The following is a 22,197-nucleotide window of genomic DNA, read 5'->3' as shown; positions in this document are numbered from 1 at the left end:
AAGTCACCCCCTGGGTCACAGCACACTTGGAGCAAGGCGGGAGGGTGCGCCGTCACAGCAAATCAAGGAAACACATTGATGCAAGCCTAAGGCAGGCTTTTCCAACCTGGCACCCACCGGACAGATGCTGGAAACCGAAGTTCAACAAATTCCAGGGACGGATTGGCCAAGGGATAGCATGTGTACAGCAACTAAGATTTTTGTACCTGCTCTGGACAGCAGGTCTACCCAGAGGCCTGCAGTGCAGTGCAGTGCAGTGCAGTGCAGTGAAACTGCAGTGCCAGAACAGGTATAAAACACCAGGGCTTTTTTTCAGCCAGAACTCAGTTCCAGCACCTCTCAGGTGGGCGCCATTACCAATTTAAGAGAACAAGGTGTTCATGGTGAGTTCTGGCACCTCTTTTTCTAGAAAAATGGCACTGCAAAATACCCTCACCCACACGTGTGCATACACACGAAAGCTCATAGCAATAACAAACTTGGTCTCTAAGGTGCTACTGGAAGGATTTTTTGTTTGTTTGTTTGTTTAAATTACTTTTGTCTCCATAGGTATTGACAAACCAGCTACAACCTGGAATGCTGAGCAGGTGGGATAGCAAAAGCAGCACCAGGCAGCTTTGGTACCTGGTTTGCCTGCTGCCCATCTGGAAAAACAAACCATTGCTTGGGTTCTGAACTATGGTTAGTGAAAGCAGTGGTTTGCCACAGTGTCTGAATTGATTTCCTCCGCTTTTAAAAATCAGAGAATCTCGCCTACCATAACTGACCTCCCTCGGAAAACCTCTGTGTCCCCTGAAACAACAGCTGGAATGCCCCCACCCTGGTCTAACCTCCAGCCGACCCAAACAGTCCACTGGTTATGTGCAAAACCGGTTATCATTTTGCATTCTTTTGTTAAAAAAGCTACATACCTGTTTTTCTCCAATTTATTATGGACTTCCCTGGTGCCAACCCTAAAGTCCAAAAGAAGAAGAAGAAGAAAATATAAAAATTTACCATCAGCACCAGGTTTCAGAAGAGCTCTGCACTTAAACCTAAAAGTTTCCAAATGGAGATTTTTTTGGGGGGTGGGGGGTGTTTGAGAGCCAGCTGTTGCAAAGGCTTTGCAGCTCAATTCAGGCATGCTGACTTGCTGTTAGAAGCTGGAACAAAGCCAGAACATAAGACATGGAAGGAATTCCTTAAAATAAGGATAAAACTCTCTCTCTCTCTCTCTCATGCCATCTCTCTCGCAAAAAAAGTTTTACGCATTCTTATGTGTAACAAGCTAAGGTGCTTCACTCAAATTATTCCTTCTTATCCCAGGGTCCTTTGGAGCAGAACACACACACACACCCCAGTCCCACAGCCCATGTTTTCACAGGCACACAAGGCTTGCGTGGCACACCGACTGTCACATCCCCTGTTGTCGTGGCAACAAATGCATCTGTTTGCAGTCAACCTGCTGAGGGAAACACATGCTGCTTAACAAATCTCCATGCTGAACCCTAAGGGCTGGGTTTTGTCTGCAGCACAGAAAAGTAGCAACACGACCCACTCGCTGCACAATCTTGGGTCATTTTTACTGGGGTGGGGGGGTGGAGAGAGGAAGAGAAGTTCCCTAATGCAACAGCTTGCATTCAGATGAACGAGGCAAACAGCATCCTCTCGCACTGTTGGTAATACAGTCTTCAACTGAATGGCTTGGTCTTCTTCCATTTTACAGATATGGGGTTGTACCCAATATTCCTCCTCCTCAGAGAAGAAATTGCTGGGACCCAACTAATTAAATCTACTCGTTTCAATAGATCTGCCCTCACAATACATTTAAAGCACAAGGAAGCCACTTTAAACAGGCATGGCTTCCCCCAAGGAATCCTAGGAAACATAGTTTGCTAAGGGTGCAGAGGGTCATGAGGAGGCTCCTATCCCCTTCACAGAGCTACAATTCCCAGAGTAGTTTAACAAGCCATCCCTCTTTCCATTGGCCTGCAGAAAAGTGTTTTCGGCTCTTCCAAGCGTTCTACTGGAGGCATTTCCCCAGGAACGTAAGAAGAGCCTAGTTGAATCAAGCTGATGGCTCAGGTATCCCAGCCTCTTGTTCTCACGGTGGCCAATTAGGGGAAGCCGACATGCAGGGCCGGAGCGCAACAGCGCTGTCCCTTCCTGCCGTTTCCTGCATTCAGAAGCATATTGCCTCCAACAGCAAACTTGAACCTGGGAGCAACTGAATGCAAAGCATGTGGTCTACCACACACAAACGCTTGCCTTTGGGTCAAGCCAAACCACTGGTCCACCTGCTTCAGTGGCTATCTACGCCCATCTGCAGCAGATCTACAGGGTCTCAAATGGCATTCCTTTTTATTTATTTAAATAAGCAACAAAGCGAAAGGAAAACCTCACAGCATGAAAACCAGAAGAGCGGCCCTCAGAAGGACCAGGGAATTATTATTGTTGTTGTTGTTGTTGTTGTTGTTGTTGTTATTATTATTATTATTATTATTATTATTATTAGTCTTTGCCTGATGCTGGAAAGACATCATGATGCAACTTGAGACAAGCTGCAGGGATGAAAGCCTCTTTGAGCCAAGCTTCCCTCATTCCCCACACTTCAGATTTGTAGCCGCTGCAAATGGCCTAGTGGGGTTTGTTTGTTTGTGGTGGGTGGGAATGTTCTGCACAAAACAAGGCAAGATCCCGGGCATTGCAGAGGGTTGGACTAAATGGTTCCTGGGTAGGTCCCCTTTCCAACTCCACCAGAGCTGCCCCCCCAGTTGCCCCGCACTCACCCTCCGGGCCTTTTCTTCTGCTCGTTGGGCTTGACGTCCTCCGACGAGGGAGCCAGCTTGACGCCGAGGGGCTGGTGGTGCGGCTGGTGGGGCTGCAGAGGGGGAGGCTGGGGCTGGATCGGCTGCTGGACCATGTGGTGCTGCGAGATAGCTAGCACCGGCGTGGCATAGTGAGGCAGCTGCTGCTGCTGCTTTGGGCTGCCGGAAGGGGGCGTGGGGGCCTTGATGTCCGGAAGAAGCGAGGGGCCGGTCTTCTGGATAACGGGGGCCGCCAGGGGGGGATCCTTGCCCAGGCCGGGAGCGCTCACGAGCGGCTGGTGGCGGTGGATGAGGGGCGGAGACAAGGCGTTGTGCGCCGCCGGAGGGGCGGGGCTTGTGACCACGGGGATGGGGATGACGGAGATGGGGGCCGCCAGCGGTGGGGGAGGGGGCGGAGGCGGGGCAGGCGGAGACAAGGGCACGGCCGCCATTTCGAGGCGGGGCTCCTCAGGGCGAGCGACATGGTTAACCCTAGGCACGCTGGCCTTCTTCTGCTCCTGTTCCCGCTCCAAGCGTAGCTTTTCGTGCTTCTCGTTCTCCTCTGTTCGAGAAGGGAAAGGGGGGGGGAGAGAGAGAGAGAAAGAACCACACTCATTATTGACATTTGTTCCTGCAGAGCAAGGGTCTCTGTGTTATAAGATTACTGTATTTTTCCCTGTATAAGACGCCCCCTCTTTTTTGGGACTCCAAATTGAGAAAGTGGGGCGAGATTGTATCCATGTATAAGACGGCCCCAATTTTTAAGATTAATTTTTTCAAGAAAATAACCTAGTCTTATACACGGAAAAATACGGTATATGCACTAATCGCCAAATGGCACCTAAAAGCCTAGGCTTCAGTCGCCACAACCAAATGTCTAGGCACCTTTCCCACCCCCACTGGGATTTGTTGTTATTGCATTTTATTTCTATACAGCTTTACATTTTAAAAGAAAAAGGGAAATCTCAAAGTGGTCTACAGCGCATTTATTTTTTAAAAATCCAGAATCAAATCAAGTCAAGCCTCAAGGAAAATACTTCACACCCTTCTCTAATGGACATTTTGCTTTCCCTATCTATCTATCTATCTATCTATTTACCTACCTACCTACTTAATTTACATAGCTGCCCCGTAGCAGAAGGACTCTAGGAAGCCAGTGTGGTGCAGTGGTTAGAACAGAGATCATTCCCCTTTTCTCTAATCCCTGCCTGAAACCCTGGAGAGCTGCTGCCGGTCAGTGCAGACAATACTGAGCTAGATGGACCAATAGCCTGACTCAATTATCCTAGAGCAGCAAGAACACTCTGCATAAGCTCAGAGGTATTCATTGCGACTCCGAGGCCTGATGGAAGCCAGCCTGGCTTTGCCTCACAGCCATTTAGTTTCTTTCTTTTTTTGTTCTCCTGACAGGGAAAACAGACCAGTGAAACCAGTTCCCCTCGCTGCCGCGGAATCCAGTTCAGCCTGGCAGCTTTCTCGGCGGCCTCCATTGGCCTGCCGTGTGTTTTGACAACGCACTGTTTGAACTCGATAAATGAGATTTGTGTGTCCCCCGCCAGGGCTGGGCAATGTCAGGTTTTCAACATCGCGGGCTGGCGATATACCGTGGATGTTGAAAAAAGCTGTGTAGGCCGCAGCCAGCATGAGGCCTGGGGAAACTGGCACAGCTCTCATCATGGGAAATGAGGCGCTTTTACCCCAGCACCTCAGGAGCTGTGGCCAATACAGCTGACCTCAGCCTGCTGCCCACAGCAGAGCCAGCACAGAGTCCCCTGCCGATATATCTACCTATTCCTCTCACCTTGCCAAATAAAACCATACATTTGAAGAGATTTATAACCCCGCCTCTCCCATCTCTGCACACCCACGAGGCAGCTTTAAACAATATAAAGCAGTACAATTAAATACTTAACAGCTAAAGCATAAAAACGCAAACAGCAGTTAAGATATATGCACCAAAGGCAGACAGAAGACAAGGGCGGGGGGGGGGGGGTTATCTGCTGTCCCCAAACGCCCTCTGATTTAAGAGTCTTAGGCCCCATCTGCATTATACATTTGAAGCAGTATTGCCAGTTTAAGCGGTTAACGAAGAAACCTGGGAACTGTAGTTTGTAAGGGTGCTGAGACTTGTTAGGGGACCCAGCTAATCCCCAAAGAGAGCTACAATTCCCAGAGATCGATCCCTTGGCAGAGGGGGCTGTTAAAAACCACTTGGGGAATTGTAGTTCTCTGTGAGGGGAACAGGGTGTCTTCCTAACTCCACTCAGCACCCTTAATAAACTACAGTTCCCAATATTTGGGGGGGGGGAGGAGCCATGATATGAAGCCACTTCAAAAGCAAAGTGAAGATGGCATGGTATGTAAACACAAACGTTCAAAATGGCTAGACCCACGCAACCACCTTGGTCTTTCTTCTGCGGCCAATTCTTATTGCTGAGCGATAAGTCACAATATTGTGGTGGACAAGAACCAAGCACTGCAGGATCAACCCCATTTCCAAGCAAGATGCCTCTAGGAAGCCAGAGAGAGAGGCTTATGTGGGGGGGGGGGAGAGACAGTAAACTCCCCCACCCCAAGCTCAAGGTTCTCAATGCCTTTGCACAGAGGACGGCCATCGTCTCCCTTCGCCGGCCCCAGGAATATTTACGCAGCAGCTAAAAAAAAAAAAAATACACACACCACCTAGGAGAAAAACAGGCCAGAGTTCTGGAGCAGGTGAGCTGAGAGAATTACTCAACCGCAAGAGGCTGCGGAAAAAGCTCCCTCTCCCTCGAAAACACCGGGAAAGGGGGGGGGAACCAGCCCCAAGCACGTGTCTGCCTGCTGTGCACTTTAGAAGACAACACGGCAGGTCAGCTGAGCGGCAGCCAAGCGGCAGAGAGAACCTCCCTCGCCCACGTCACCACACCGGGAAACGGCCAAAAGACCTCATGATGAAGTCGCATGCAGCATCTGCAGTACAGAATGCCAGCTTCTGGGGCGGGGAGAGAAGAAAAGGGGAGCGGATTCCAGCAGCCGGACTCTTTAATAAAGTTGCCGTGCTGTTTGCAGGATCGAGCAACTGCATCGGCGAGCCGGGAAGAACGCAGCAAAACTGACCCGAAGCTCGGATTCTGCAGCGTTGCACGCTTTGCTCACGGGCGTTACGCAAGCCTCGGGTGCGTTTTGGCTCAACGGATGCCTGGTTTGTTCCGCATCTGAGACGGATCCAAGAAGCCCCGAACTGGGCGTTGTAACCAAGCACCACCCACTTCACACACATACACAGATGCGAATCCTGCTCCCAACAGAAGTCTCTGACATATAACATTATCCAGACCTTCCTCTGTCGCCTTAAGGACTAGGAGTGTCAACCCTCAGGGTAGGAGGTGGCACCTGGTGGAAGGGTTTTTTGAAGCTAGGCAAAATTCCCAGAAATCTTAAGTTAATATCTACAACGACCCTATAAGGTAGGTTAAGAGGCTGGGACTGACTCCAAGCTTCATGGCTGAGTGGGGATTCGAACCGATCTCCCAGGTCCTAGTCTAACAAACCCATGGGTAGGCAAACTAAGGCCTGGGGGCCGGATCCGGCTCAATCGCCTTCTAAATCCGGCCTGCGGACAGTCCAGGAATCAGCGTGTTTTTACATTAGTAGAACATGTCCTTTTATTTAAAATGCATCTCTGGGTTATTTGTGGGGCATAGGAATTTGTTCACTCCCCCCCCAAAAAAAAAAATATAGTCCAGCCCCTCACAAGGTCTGAGGGACAGTGGAGCGGCCCCCTGCTGAAAAAAGTTTGCTGGCCCCTGCTCTAACCACTACACCCTACTGGCTTCCTAGAGTACTTCTGCTATGGGGCAACTCTATAAATTAAGTAGATAAATAAATATGGGGGAAAGCAAAATGCCACTTAGAGAAGGCTCTGAAATACTTCCCTTGAAGCTTGAATTTGTTTTATCCTGGATTGTTTTGTTTGACGTTTTAAAGTGTTGCAAAGCACTTTGAGATTTTTTTTCTTTAAAATATAAAGTGGTATAGAAATTAAATCAATAATAATAACAATCTTACAGGGGGCAGGGAATGGTGCCCTGACATTCCATTGTGGTGACCGTAACCTCGGTTTAAGGTGCCATTTGGCGATTAGCTTGCTGATATATATCTGAGTTTCTACTGTAACACTTCATAGTGGTAGGGAGTGGCAATTTTAACCTGGCCAAGAATGAAACAAGGGCTGTATGCATACCATACATTTAAAGCACACCGTCCACCCGCCCCAAAAAATAAAATTGTGGGAATTGTAGTTTACCACAGCACCCTTAAGAAACTATAATTCCCATGATTATTAAAAATTTTAGGGGGTGCTTTAAAAGTATGGTGTGTACACAGCTCAGGTCACGGTGGAGGGTTCCCTTCCTCGAGGAAACAGAGGAGCCACAGACAGGAAGGAAAGTTTTTGGAGGTTGACCACTGCGATACATCTTCTACCTGTGGCTCTAGGGATCTCTCTTAGCAGCAAGAGTGACTCATGCCTGCCCAGCTGGGTGGGGAGTTCAGGTAGGTGTCACCTGACGCAGATGGAGGCTCATACCTACTGAGTCAGCTCCTATCCCAAAACATTCTTCCCACTTCCTGTTACATAAACATACCCAAAGAGTTACGCCAAGACGTCACAAAGTCACATTCCATGGCCAGCTCTACAGGTGGCTACCACGGGTCAACCTACGGGCAATGGCGCCACTTATGGCGAAGAAGTCTAGGGAGACCCCCAATGCCTTAGCACATGTGGAAGCGAGGGAAGAAACGCACACCTGTAAAAGACAGAATCCCCCTCTCACCTGGTCAGAACATATGAGGCCAAAGCAGTGCTAGAAACTCAGGTATCTAATCCAATTGCTAGTCTCAGGCTAGAAAAATAAATAAAAACTCCTGTATACAGGTGCACATGCTCTTAAAATTAGAAAAGCAAGACGACCCAGAGGGATATGGAGCTGGTTTCAGCACCCTCTTCAGCTGCAGGTTTCACAGCCTTGGGCATCAGTCTTCCAAATCCCCTTTCTGCCAAATGGGCATGCTGGTCAGTATTGCTTATCCACAATGCAAGGATGAATCCCAGGGGAGGCTATAAAACACTGCCGTGAGGCACCCCCTTAGCATCCCTGAAGGCCTAAGCCAGGCGTCCCTTCCTGATGTCTAAAACTACCTAACTGTCATCATTGCTAAGGAGAAATATTTCCTAAAGTGCAATTTGCATTTTCCCAGAAGTCAGCCCTCCTGCGGCAGGGATGGGGGACCGGCCTGTGGCCCTCCAGGTGTTCATAGAATCATAGAGTTGGAAGAGACCACAAGGGCCATCTAGTCCAACCCCCTGCCAAGCAGGAAACACCATCAAAGCATTCCTGACAGATGGCTGTCAAGCCTCCGCTTAAAGACTTCCAAAGAAGGAGACTCCACCACACTCCTTGGCAGCAAATTCCACTGTCAAACAGCTCTTACTGTCAGGAAGTTCTTCCTAATGTTTAGGTGGAATCTTCTTTCTTGTAGTTTGAATCCATTGCCCCGTGTCCGCTTCTCTGGAGCAGCAGCAATCAACCTTTCTCCCTCCTCTATATGACATCCTTTGATATATTTGAACATGGCTATCATATCACCCCTTAACCTTCTCTTCTCCAGGCTAAACATACCCAGCTCCCTAAGCCGTTCCTCATAAGGCATCATTTCCAGGCCTTTGACCATAGTTTCCAGGCCTTTGGCCTTTGCTAGACTACAGCTCCCATCACCACCTGTCAGCATGGCCAATGGCCATGGATGATGGGAGTTGTAGTTCAGCATGGCCAATGGCCATGGATGATGGGAGTTGTAGTTCAGCAACAACCCGGAGAGCACTGTCCTGCCTCCCTGGGCCTAGGGGCTGCTGAAGCATCTCCATCACCTCTGACCACACTACAACTGCAATTTTGCTCAATAACCACGAGGCAAAGAACTTTGCAGGGTCTCACTGCCTATTACCACCACACCCCCATGGATATCCTCTCAGGAAAAGTGTTAGAAACTCAAATATATAAGCTAAGCACCAAATGGCTCCTTAAATGAAGGTCGCAGTCGCCAGTGGTACCTCTGGTTAAGAACTTAATTCATTCCGGAGTTCCATTCTTAACCTGAAACCGTTCCTAACCTGAGGTACCACTTTAGCTAATGGGGCCTCCCCGCTGCCACTGCGCGATTTCTGTTCTCATCCTGAGGTAAAGTTCTTAACCCGAGGTACTGCTTCCAGGTTAGCGGAGTCTGTAACCCAAAGTGTTTGTAACCCGAGGTGTTTTTAACCCGAGGTATCTCGTTGCCCTTTTGGGGCAAGACACAGCTCTTATTTTTCAAATGATGGACTGACTGTGATTGATTCTCAGTTAAATATCTGGCTAGTTCAGATGATAACCTTGAGCTAATTTAAGAACTTTGAGAACTTAAAAAAGAAAAGTCACTTAATCCAGTCCACATCTATTTCGGCCTGTTCCTGCCTCTGTTGTTTTTCAGGGTGACTGTTCCTGCTCAGGCTGCACAGAAATAGCAATTTGGTTCCAGAAACTCATTCCTATTGTGCAGATAAAATATAACTGATAGAATTCTACAGGACGGGGTATTAGTGTGTGAAAACAGTGTCCAGATCCAATGATCCCCAGATGGTGGAGATGTCAGGTGTCATCCTGGCACCCAGACATCTCCACTTGGTTGCAAGTGGTTGGACGCCAGGTGCAAAATGCGCCTGGCACCTGGCTAATTTCAAACACTGCTCTGGAACCTCAGAGCCAAGTTCATCCTCGAATCAGAGGAGCGCAACATAGAAAACCATTATTCCCACTTTACAGCTTGGGGAGATGGAAGACTGACAGTAAAACCATGGCTGAACAGCATTCACGCCACCGTTTCCCCCCGCTTCGTTTCCCACTGATCGAGCGGCCCCCATGCGGCCCCCAGCTCTGCCAGCCGGCTTGTCTGGGTTTTGCCTCACCTACAGTAGGCGGGTGCCCCTGAGCTGAGGAACAACCTCTGCTTTGAAACAGATTTGACGGGAGAAGCCATGAAACACCCAGAAGTGTAGTTGGGACATTGTCCTCCATCAAAAAGGAACACAGAAAAGCATGCACGCACGCACGCACGCACGCGCACACACACACACACACACAGGTGACCTCAGGTGTGACTGGTTTTCCTAAGTAGGTGACTTGCTTCCCTGTAATCCTTGCCAATGAAAGGTTGTTGTATTCTTTCCCAACTACCTTGAAAGGTAGGCTGGTTGCCTCAGAACCACCCTAGGAGGTAAGTCAAGCTGAGAGCACACAAAGTCCTCAAGGAAGTAGTTACCAAAGGAAAAGAGCCCATTTTACAGATCCAACAACAGTAGAGACCTTATTTAAGCCATTGTTTTCCAAGGGAGTCATTGGGATAACTGCAGCACAAGAGCCACATGCGCGGCCTACATTATCACTTGATGGCCACAGCCAAAGTAGCGGAGTCTTTTGCCTCCAGCCATTCTCTTCCACAAATCTGCCCAGCCCCTTAACCTAATGCCATTTATGTCAATAGCCGCGACTGTGGCAGAAAATTCCCTAAATTGATGATGCAACGAAGACAACATTTATATAGGTAGATAAATTCAGGTAACTGGGATATGAGTAGCAAACACTTTTAATTGTAGGTCATCTGAAGCTGGGGGTGTATGGGGTATTAAGGGAGGGACAGTGCCTCTAACAGGACGTGTTGTGCTCCTTCTGGGGTAGTTTGTCTGCACTCAGCTCTCACCTGTGGCTGCTAGATGTCAACATGTGACAGCAGCCACACAGGGAAACGGCTTAGACGAGCCGACTAAGCCAGGTGAAGGTAGCCAATGGGTCTCAAACCCTCGGTGAGTTAGGGACTTTTCCTGCATGCAAAGACAGGTTCTTCTACCTAGATTCTAGGTACCCCATCGAGGAGAAGAAAAAAACTGCCCTTAAAACCTCCACTGTGGAGTCCCTCAGGCAGTTGGACGACACCTCTTTCCAGCAACTCCTGCAGCCAAGCTGGTGCCAAACATATTGCTCTGCTTTACTTTGGACCACATCAGCCAGGCCAAGAGAGCGGGGTCTTGTCGTCTGGGCAGCCCAGGACCTCCATACACACCGACCAGGCTTGCACCCCGGGGGAGATCATTTCGGTGCTGCTAACGCAGATATTGGACTTCACCTCTGGAGCCGCACTCCATTCGCTCTCGGGACAGATGGATGACAACAACACCCGTAGCTGCATTGAAAGGAACAACTGCATCATCCTAAACAGAGTATGCCAGGGGTTCCCAAACTGTGGCCTGCAAGATTCATTCAGGTGGTCCATAGTGTCAGTGAAGAGCAGTGGCTACGAACATTGTTCCTAGACCCTGGCAGTCTGCTCAGGTGGCGAGCAGGATGAATCAGAAGTGATTGGGGGGGGGAAGGCACTTGAAACTATATTATTATTATTATTATTATTATTATTATTATTATTATTAATTCCAAGATAGCAGACTTAGGCGTCCTCCAAGGTTTGCAGTACAAAAAAAAAGCTTTAGGAAACCCGCCCCACCCCCCAAAAAACTCAGCATAATGTTGACTGAGTGTTCTCAGTTGTGCAGTGCTGAGCCCGAGCAGCACTTCACTCACACACTGCAAGAATTTGTTGCAGGTCCCACCTGAATACTGCCATCTCAATTCTCCCAGGCCTTGTGTAACCCAAACGGCACCATCCATAACTCCTCCACCATCCTTCCTCTGCGTAAGAGAGAGCTACTGGCAGACTCAGAGAAATGGCAAGATATGCAGGAGGACTAAAAGAAGAAAAATAAATTGGGAGGGACACTGACCCTTGAGGGAAAACACCCGAAAACAGCCTAATGAGGACTGAGCATGCTCAACAAACACGGTGTGTGTTTACGGGGATGAAGAGATAATGGGAACACCTAAGATGATTTGAGTAACGGAATGGAGTTCTTGAAAGAGGGCATGGTTGGCTGAGTGCCACCCTGAACTGGCAGGCACTCCACATTGCAACCTTTTCTTGCAGGCTCCAGGTAGAATCTCTCTGACAATAGTTTATCCCAATGTTACCTCTCCATTCCACTGATTTATTCCAAAAATTTGCAGGTTTTACAGCGGTTGCGTGACCATCTTCCAACAACAACAACACAAGGTACATGGAAAAAGAGGAATCTATCCTGCAGCTCTAAGGCTTCTTTATTTTTGCAGTTGTGGTTGAATTTTAATTTCCTTCTCATCCAACCTTTCCTGGAGTGACTCATTGCTGAGACAATACGTTTCAGGCTACCTCCCATCAGATACGACACACGAGCACAAAACACAGACATTTGATCCTCCGCTGTGCCCCCCCCCCACTTTGCATTGGAGAGGCTTGCCACTCATGGCAAGCAACAGGAAGGCAAGGGAAGGGGAAAAAAGGGAATTCCCCCAATTCTTTTGGCAAGGGATTTCACATGGTGAGCAGGTCTAAAGGCATCGCTCAAAGATTTAATCGCAACTGCACAAAGCAGGAGACCTTGAACCGCCCCTAACCCCACATCACAGGAAAAAAACAATCCAGATTTCAGAAAAGCAAACACAGAGCTGTCAACACAGGTAAGGTGCTGGAGTTCCGTCCCATCTATGTGCAGGCCACTTTGCAGTGAAGCCAAATTATCGGTTCCCTGCCCCAAGGAGCTTGCAAACTAGAAATCACCCAAGTGTGTGTGTGAGAGAGGGGGACCATGGATGGAGACAGTGGCAGATGGTATTGTGGGGTGCCGGGGCACTACACATGGGGACTCCAAGCAGCTATTTGCTGCTACTTATCTAAAGGGGATGAAGAAGTGGACCAGGTAGCAGCACAACAGAAGGAGCACCTTGGGCCCCTGAATCAAAACAGTGATCAGCCTTTCCCCCACCCAAGAGAAACTTGCTCATTAGGCAAATTTTGAGTTGGATCTGCAACAAAATGTTGCAGCATGGAATTCTCTCAGGATTCTAGCTGGACTCAGAAATGTCCACTTCCAGGATGCTCCAGTTGCTAATCCTCACCCTCCACACACACAAAAAAAACCCCAGACAGCATTCTATGTCCATAGACCAATATTATTTATTATTATTGTTATTTAATAGTTAAGCTTCTGTCCCACACTTCTTCCCAAGGAACCACAAGGCAGTGAAAACAAATGACTTAAAAAAAAAAAAGCACACACCATAAAAACAATCCCAGTACAGATGCAGACTGGGAAAGATCTCCACGCAAAAGGCTTGTTGAAAGAGGAACGTCTTCTGCAGGTGCCGAAAAGACAGATGAGAGGGTGCCTGTCTAATATTTAATGGGAGTGCATTCCAGAGGGCAGGTGCCAGGACACTGAAGACCCAATTTTGTGTGGAATGCACCTGATTAAGGTGGTATCTGCCAGAGGCCCGTCTGCAAAGCACAGGGATCAACCAGATAAAACAGCGGGTGAGACCATATTTCAGGTATCCGGATCCCAAGCTCTAGGGGACTTTATACGCCAAAACCAGCCCCTTGAGCCTAGCCCAGTAGGCTTGGGAGGGGGGTAAGGAGGTCTTCCCTCTTGTAGACGTGTCACTGCTTCGACCATATAAGCGATAACGGTCTAGAGCACTGAAACAGATTCAGAACGTGGTTTAATCATGCTAAGCCAGACACAAAAAGCCCCAGAAATATAACTGCACTTAAGTGGCAACTGGCTCAGCCGGCGAGACTCTTAATCTCAGGGTCGTGGGTTCGAGTCCCACATTGGGTGAAAGATTCCTGCATTGCAGGGGGTTGGACTAGAGGACCCTCGTGGCCCCTTCCAACTCTACAATTGTAGGACCCTGTGAAATTATTGTAGGTCAGACTGGAGAACACCCATCTCCTATCCTGCCAGTTGCTCAGGCCCCAACACCCCGCTAGGGACCATAAGGGGTGGTTGCCTTTTCTTCTGTTCTGCCCTACCTTAATTATTCATACGCCGGGTTTTTATTTCCCCCATCATACAAAATCCTTTAAATGAATTCCTATGCCTTAAATGCCTTGCAGAAGATATGGACCCTGAGATTACCCTGAAAGTAGCTAAATACTGTGTAGCAGCCATAAAGCTCAGAGAACAAGCGGTGTTATCGCTATGAATAGGACCCTAAATGGCAATTTTAGGCCATATTTTAATGCCCCAATTCTAATCAATATATTTTAAATGCTGCTGTATACGTACATATGTGTGTATGGTTTTTGTTGTGCAAATTTTAACGTATTATTTTTGTATTTATTATTGATTTAGTAAGTTGGTCTGTGACCGTAAAAAATAAATTCATTCATTCATTCATTCATTCATTCATACCTTAATTATTTTCCTGGTCCAGGGTGTCAAGCAGTGCTTATCAGCCAGATCCAGTCTGCGTTTTGATTTCCCACAATGCCCCTGATGTTAAGTGTTGCCCAAGGGCACCGTGGGAAACCAAAGGGGGACCTAGACACAGCCGTCTTGCGCCGCTTCAGGAGCCACTCAGAGGAGTGGGGCCAACCAGAGAACACTTTGCCTAGCTCCCTCCCACCAAACCTGGAGCCAGTCCAAAGATTTAAGGGGCTCTTCTAACCCAGAATCTTGCCTGCCACACGCAGCGGCCAGCTAGCAGCGTTAGAAACTCAGCTATGTAATCTGGGCGCCAAATGGCTCCTTAAACCAAGGTTGCAGTCGCCAAAAAAAAGCAACGTCCTAGTTGCCATTTGGGTGGGGGGTGAGAGGGTTCTAAAAGTCTTACTGGCCTGTGACTGATTCTCAGTTAAACATCTGTCTAGTTCAGATGACAACTTTGAGCTGGCTTAAGAAGTTTGAGAACATAGAGAAGAAACGCCACGCGGTCCAGGGACAGTCCACATATATATTGGCCGACTCAGACTTCTTTTTCTTAACGGCGACACAGACCATTCACAACGGAAGAACGTTCTTCACAACCGTGAGGTGGGGTAAGTGAAGGCAAGCTGCAACAATTCACTATAACGTTGTTCGCTGCTTTGGGTAACCCACAAAAACAGGGCAGGGACTCAAAACGATGCTGCTTTCTGGTTTCCAGAAGCACACCGCCTAACCACGGAGGATGCACGTGGCCCAGGTGCAGGCAACCTTTGACCGCCCAGCATGCCGGGGATGATGGGAATTGTAGTCCAGGAACACATGGAGTTTCCCCACAGCTCACCTAGGCTTATCCACGGAATTGTCTCCAAGACAATGGCCGCCTTCCTGCATGGCCGCTGTTGCTCTGTCCCTAGCTGTCACTCTTCCCCTGCACACCCACGAGATGTGGATTGAAAACCAGACTTCAGCATGGCATACTAAATCTCAAATATATTGCCCCCTCCCCCGCTGTTATGACTATTGGTTTATAAGGGTATCTGATGGGTCTCAAACCCTGTGTGAGTTAAGGACTTCCCCTGCATGTGAAGACGGGCTCCGGCAGATTGAGCGGAGGCGGCCAATTGTGGGTCCAACGGTCAAGAAGGCGGTTACTGCATGTCCTGTAGAGGGAAGTAAGGGGCAGGTGGGGCTCGTCCACCTGGAAAGGTAGCCCACCCAGGAGAAGGAAAGCTCTGATCTTAAATCTCCGTTGCCTTGCTGGAAATCTTCGGGAGAAAAAACCCTACACAAATCTGGAATGGAGTCCCTAAGATGGTTTAATGGTGCGCTTTGCTCTGCTTTTTTTGGACCACATCAGCAAGGCCAAGAGGGAACTCTTTTTGTCTGGGCAGCCCAGGACCTCCTTGCACACCGCCCAGGCTTGTGCCCCAGGGAGGTCACTTCAGTGCTCCTAACGCAGCGGCTTGACTTCACCCTCCCAGGCGCACTCCATTGTCTCTCGAGACAGACAGGTGCCAACAACAAGCTGTTTTTTTTTTATAAATGCAAGATATATCAGTGAGTTCTGAAGAGAAAAGCATGGCAAATTGTGTTGCAAGAGAGGAACCCATTTTGTTAGGAAACAGGTACAACTGCGGTCACACACCCAAAGGCCAACATGCCTCCACGATGTTGCTTTCTGTGCTATGGGCCGTATGTAAATTTCCAAAATGAAAGCTGTGGATTAAAAAAATCAGGACAGGGTGAGTAGGAAGGAGATGAGAAATGGGTCTCAGATCTGCCCTACATACATAGCAGCAGTTTCCGTGCACTCTGGCTTCCGTCACGGTGCTCTGTTGCGCCAGAAGTAGTTTAATCACGCTGGCCACATGACCCGGAAAGCTGTATGTGGACGAATGCCGGTTCCCTTGGCCTGAGAACAAGGTGAGCACTGCACCCCACAGTCACCTTTGACTAGACTTAACCGTCCAGGAGTCCTTTACCTTTTTACACAGCAGCAGTACTAATATAGTATGATGACTCCTGCATTATTGTTTGCCTGCATGTCTGAAGCTGTTGTTACTTCAAGCCAATCAGAGACAGATAAGAGATCTGGGTTAAAAAAAAAAGTAAGGCAATATTCCCCCCCTAAATGCACCTAGCTTTTATTTATCAAACAATATTTAAATTATTCTACAGCCCAGTCCACACGCTTGGGGCTGATTGCAGGGACATGGCTGTTGTTTGCTACAAGCCATAAACAGCTAGTTGAAGGAGATCTGGATTAAAAGTCTATTTATGACCCCTAACAGTACAAAGCTATATCCATGCAAGCAGTTCAGAGTGTACGCAGTGCTATAAAGCATAATGATGATTAATAGGATGTAGGTCTGGAAGATCCCAGACTCAGCAGCCTTCACCACGACCATTTTTAATCCAGGGCTCTCCTCCTTTCAGAATACAGTAGAAAGCAGCATCCTGGGTTCCCCCCACCAGATCTTCACCAAATTAATTTTCATTGTTAATATTCCCAAATTCTATGATGTTGTCATTCCACCGCGCTCTGAGCTGCCTGCATGGTGAATACAGCAGATCCTTACCATGAGCCCCGAATACAAACAAGAGGTCTGCAGTTTTAAAATCTGTTATTCGGATTACAGCAAATTAAAAAAAAAAAAAACCGGCATGCTGGTTTTCAGATCTTTCCTGCATGCCATTTCACGTCACCCTCGTTATTATCATCATCACCAACGCTCCTGCAGCAGGAACAAGTGAGGGCAGGCCCTCCTCCCCCCCCCACCCTCCTGTACGCACAAGCGCGAGAACGAGAGCGCGCGCACACGCGCATAGTTGCAAGAATGAAAGCGCGCATCCAAGCAGCAGCAGCAGCAGCAGCAGCAACGCCACCACAGAGGGAGTGTCCCCAGCGCACGTGGTCGAGGGCAGGGCCTTGACACGTCACCCGTTCCCCGCTAACCAATGGAAAGGGCCTGGAACGCAGAGCAAACACGCAACGTTCCAAACTTGGGGGAGGGGGAAGAGAAAGGAGGAGGGGAAAGAAAATAATAAAAAAAAAAGATACAAGCGACGCCAACGTTCCATTGTGCACTTAGATCTCGACCACGCGCTAACGCAGCATCTCTCCGGAATTTTAATTTGTGTGTGTGTAGCGGGTGTGTGTATGCGGGGCGGAGAGGATCGCTTCCTCCCGCATGCAGCAACAGCCCTTTCTGGATCTCTCCCAGCAGATTTCCCAATCAGGGGAGCGGCGCATCATCAGACGAAAGAGGCGGAAATAGTTTTTAAAAGTGCATCATATGACACCCCCTCCCTCGCCTTAAGATCAGGAGCGCCAACAGCCCCGCCACCGCCCTGGAAAAGCCTCCGCCGAGCACGAGATGGAAATGCTCCCCCTCCCCAAAAGGAAACCCAACAGATTTAGACCCTCCCCACAGTTGCTGCCTAATGAATAACTGCTCCTGATGATAAATCAGGAGGCATCGTCGAAAAAACAGAACAGGTTCTGTTTTGTCACGGGGAGGCAGCAGGGAGGAAAGGTTCCTCTCTTTTTTTTCTATTACGGGTTTTTTTGTGTGTGGGGTTTTTTTTTTTTTTGGCGCATAACTACATGACATCGTAACCCACCCTCTGATCCAGCCCGCCTCTTAAAAACCTGCGCGCGCCTCCTTGCATTCACTATGCGCCTTAGAAAGTTTAAGAAGGAAATAATTAAAACCGTGTGAAAAGGACGGATCGCTGCCCGATGCATGAATGAAGAACCGCAAGAGCAAGCAGAGACTCAAGCATAATTAATTATGGCCATTACGTGGGCTGCATCGGTTAACTACGTGCGTGTTGCAAAGGGTTGTTTTTCTTCCCAGCCCTCCTTACACTGCAGGGCGGAAAGGGGTCAGGCAGTTTATTTTTGGGGGGTGGCAATAAACGCGAGCACGGGAATCGGAGAATCTGCCCATCCGCAGGAAATGAATGGGCTGTATTTATTTATTTTTTAGTATATACATACATGCATACATACATACATATCTCGGCTAGCATGTGTCAGCAAATTCAGAGTAAACGCAGAATGAAGCATTTAGACCACGTTGACAGGCTTCTCCCGCCCCCGGCTGTAATCCCAGACGCATTTACCTGGGAGTAAATCCAATCTAACACAATGGGGCTTGCTTCTAAGTAGACATGTCCACAACGCGCTTGTTAAGCGAGGCAGCCTGCTATCCTCACAACCGCAGCCTCGTTAGGCAATCTCATATTTTTCTTAACCCGGTACAAAAATCTTTCCGCTCACCCCGCCCAAATGTTCACTAAAACAAAACAAAAAAAGGGTCATTTAACAAAAACGGGAGGAGGGGGGAAAGGAGGGAGAACCGGACTAGAAACCCCCACTGAGGGAACCGACGAGAAATCGGAAGACCTGATCATCATTGCAAAATCTGCGCTACGGAGGAGAAAGCAATCATAACGCAGTGCATTTTTTTAAAAAAGCAAAGTGGGGAGGAAAAACTCACCTCCTTAACCCGCCAAAATAAATACGGTTGCTTCGGTTGGGGGGAACCGACGGGCCCCCGAGCCCGAGGCGCTGTTTGCTCGGCGGCGAATCCGAGGGGACTTACTCCCGTGTCAAATGCACGCGCAAGGCTTGCAACCCGAGGCGATAGCGGGGCAACCCTGTGACAAGGGGGAGTGGAGTGCACGACGGGCTTCCGACGAAAGGCGACTCGCCTCGCGCTGCAAAGTTGGTTTCTCTTCCAACAATCAAAAAGGGGGGGGGATAAGATAAACCCCAACGCGTGCATTATTCTTATTATTATTAATCATTCTGCGTTTCTTTCAAAAGGAGAGACAGAGATCTTAATTCTCACCACCACCGCCACCGCCACCACCCCTGGCTTACCACGTGTTTTCTGTTGTTGCTGAGCTTGCCATTCTAGATACCTGGCCGCTTCTAACAATGTCTCAATGCTCATTTCTCGGGGCTGCGTTTCAGCGGAGGATCCAAAGTCTTGGGGAGACTTAAAAAAAAAAAAAAAAAGTGGAGAAGGGAAACTCCACGCTGCCACCCCCGCGGCAGGATTCTTAATTTTAATGTCGGGGTTTGGTTCTTTTGCAAAGGGGGAAGAGGGAGGGGGGGAGGAGGAAGGAAAAATAATAATAAAGAAGCCGGAGCCAGCCAGGCGATCGCCCCCTCCGCCCCGAGCCCCTCTGCGAACCTTCCAGACAAGGAAAGGGCTTTGTAACAAGATGGCGATGTGTAACAGAAACACAACAAGAAAAAAAGGGACTGACACTGCCCTCAGCTACTATAGGGAGAATTGCAGGCAAACCCCGGACTGGATTGCAGCGCTTCGCTGGACGGGAGCGCGCCTGCTTGCTTTTCCTTTTGACTTTTTTTTTTTTTTTTTTTTGACAGGACGGGAATTTCCGCTTAGACGTCTCAGCGCAGCATGGCACGATTTTGAAAAAAACAAACAAACACAAAGCCCTCTTCCTGGGCGGTGCCATTCCAGGCTGCACGTGGAGGCGGGCATGCTCGGGTGCTTTCCTGCAGGCATTCTTTGCACGTAGAAAACTAGGGTGTCGGGTTCAGCCTAACGCTGGCTGGGCTCCAATTATTTCTTTCGCGGGGGCAGCCTGCACCCTGAAGCGTTTACTGCAATGCACAGATACACACATTTCTTCCATCAGGCTGCATTTATAAATTTGGCCTATGGGGCTGCATACACACCATATATTGAAATAAGCACATTTAAAACACATGCTCAAGAATGCTGGGGTCTGTAGGGGATCCACAATTCCCCTTTAGAGAGCTACAATTCCCAGAGTTCCTAGGGAAGAAAATATGAATGTTAAACCAACAGCTCTCAGCACCCTTCCCAAATGAAACCTCCCAGAATTCCCTGGGGGAAGCCATGGTTTAAACAAGTGGTATGATACTACTTTAAATGTATACACTCCAGAACAAATTAAGTACATAACCAGAGGTACCACTGTAGTTCAAATGAGGCCTGAAAGTCAATAGTCAGCAAGAGGGGACACAATGGAACTTGCCTCTCATCCCAAAATTTGAGGCAGGCAACCTCCCCAGTACACATCTATATTTTATTAATGCATTTAGCTTTTAAATACTGTTAATTGTATCCATATTTTGATAACTGTGTTATGCCTCCTTGTTTTTGAAGACTGCTGATTTTATTGTCGTTTTCTCGTGAATATACATAGTATTTTACATAAAGCACTTAGTGGTGTGTTTGTTTGGATTAAGCCACATATAAAGGTGGCTAGGCAACGCAATAATTTTTTTATACTCCTTGTCTGCTAAATAGCCTTGGCAGGAAGCAATGATTTATGTATGGGTCAACATGAAAGACAGGTTCCGTGATGGGTTTCGTTGTGCCCACATATTTGCAATGCTAATTATTAATCCGTTAGGTGCTGTTTCATAATCCTTGGGCAATTTGGCCTATTTGCCCTTCTAACTATCTTTTTGTGTATGTCCCTTGATCGCAACTTCTGCTAGCTTTCACCCCAGATCACTGAGCTGGCACAGAGGTCTCACTCATCATAGGTATCCTACCCAAACCAGACTCCTTGCAGCTGGTGATAACAACTTTGTGTGCGCCATGCATACCAATGTAAGTATATAAGTAGACAAGGTAAAGGTAAAGGGACCCCTGACCATTAGGTCCAGTCGTGTCTGACTCTGGGGTTGAGGTGCTCATCTCACATTACTGGCCAAGGGAGCCGACGTACAGCTTCCGGGTCATGTGGCCAGCATGACTAAGCCACTTCTGGCGAACCAGAGCAGCGCACGGAAACGCCGTTTACCTTCCCGCTAGAGCGGTACCTATTTATCTTCTTGCACTTTGACATGCTTTCGAACTGCTAGGTGGGCAGGAGTTGGGACCGAGCAATGGGAGCTCACCCCGCCGTGGGGATTCGAACTGCCAACCTTCTGATTGGCAAGCCCTAGGCTCTGTGGTTTAACCCACAGCACCACCTGCGTCCCATGAAGTAGATAAAGTAGGCAAAGCTAAAGGACCCCTGGATGGTTAAAGGCAACTGTGGAGTGGGGTGCGGCACAGCGCGGCGCTCATCTTGCTTTTCAGGCCGAGGGAGCTGGTGTTTGTGCACGGACAGCTTTCCGGGTCATGTGGCCAGCATGACTAAACCGCTTATGGTGCATGGAGGACCATGACGAATGCCAGAGCGCACGAAAACGCCGTTTACCTTCCCGCCATAGCGGTACCTATTTATGTACTTGTGCCGATGTGCTTTCGAACTGCTAGGTTGGCAGGGGCTGGGACAGAGCAACAGGAGCTCACTCCGTCATGGGGATTTGAACCGCCAGCCTTCCAATCAGCAAGCCCAAGAGGCTCAGTGGTTTAGACAACAGCACCATCCGCTTCCCAAGATAAATAGGTACTGCTGCAGCAGGAAGGTAAGTGGCATTTCTGTGCTCTCTGGTATGTCATAACAGTGTCCTGTTGCGCCAGAAGTGGTCTAGTCATGCTGGCCACATGACCCGGAAAGCTGTCTGTGCACAAACACCGGCTCCCTCAGCCTGATGGGGAGGGGTGGATCTGAACTGATTCATCAGGGTTCATCTCATTCTTCTCCTGCAGAAGTCCCGGCTTCAATCCCAGCCATCTCCAAGCAGGTCAGATAACAATCCCCTCCTTAAATCTCATAGAGCTGCTGCGGGTCACTTTAGAATAGACAATGCAGTAAACCTGCAATTTACATCCATTTTTGTGTGCATTCAGATTTATGCACAGGGCAAAATAAAAAATTACAAAAATCAAGAAGTGGGGTCATAATAGAGGCAGCATTCTAGGATAAATGACTTTGGCAATCCTACCTGCCATTGACCCCAACACGGTTTGACAGTACCTGATTTTGGCTTTCAGCACAGTCCCTGGAAATGTAAGGTTCTGCACTTAGGCAGAAAGAACCAGATGCACAAATGTTAGATGGGGTCACACCTGGCTTACTAGCAGTACATGTGAAAATGATATGGGGGTCTTGGTGGACCACAAGCTTAAT

General features: G+C 48.5%; 1 protein-coding gene across 2 annotated transcripts in view; it reads right to left on the bottom strand.

Moving 5' to 3' along the window:
• Positions 1 to 19,424, bottom strand: part of MNT (MAX network transcriptional repressor) — a 52,516-nt gene extending 33,092 nt beyond the window's left edge. Inside the window, exons 1-3 of one of the 2 annotated variants that reach the window (XM_033171960.1) lie at positions 19,049 to 19,423; positions 2,769 to 3,348; positions 912 to 953 (exon numbers count right to left, since the gene is read on the bottom strand). In XM_033171960.1, the coding sequence (XP_033027851.1) occupies positions 912 to 953; positions 2,769 to 3,348; positions 19,049 to 19,121 (695 nt within the window). In that variant the 5' untranslated portion in view covers positions 19,122 to 19,423. Of the gene's footprint in view, positions 1 to 911; positions 954 to 2,768; positions 3,349 to 19,048 lie in introns of both variants that reach the window. The other variant, XM_033171961.1, reaches the window with a different exon arrangement.
• Between the last annotated feature and the right edge of the window lie 2,773 nt (positions 19,425 to 22,197).

Source organism: Lacerta agilis, chromosome 15 (assembly GCF_009819535.1).
Source record: "Lacerta agilis isolate rLacAgi1 chromosome 15, rLacAgi1.pri, whole genome shotgun sequence".
Taxonomy (NCBI): domain Eukaryota; kingdom Metazoa; phylum Chordata; class Lepidosauria; order Squamata; family Lacertidae; genus Lacerta; species Lacerta agilis.
This window is presented reverse-complemented; position numbering and strand designations above follow the sequence as displayed.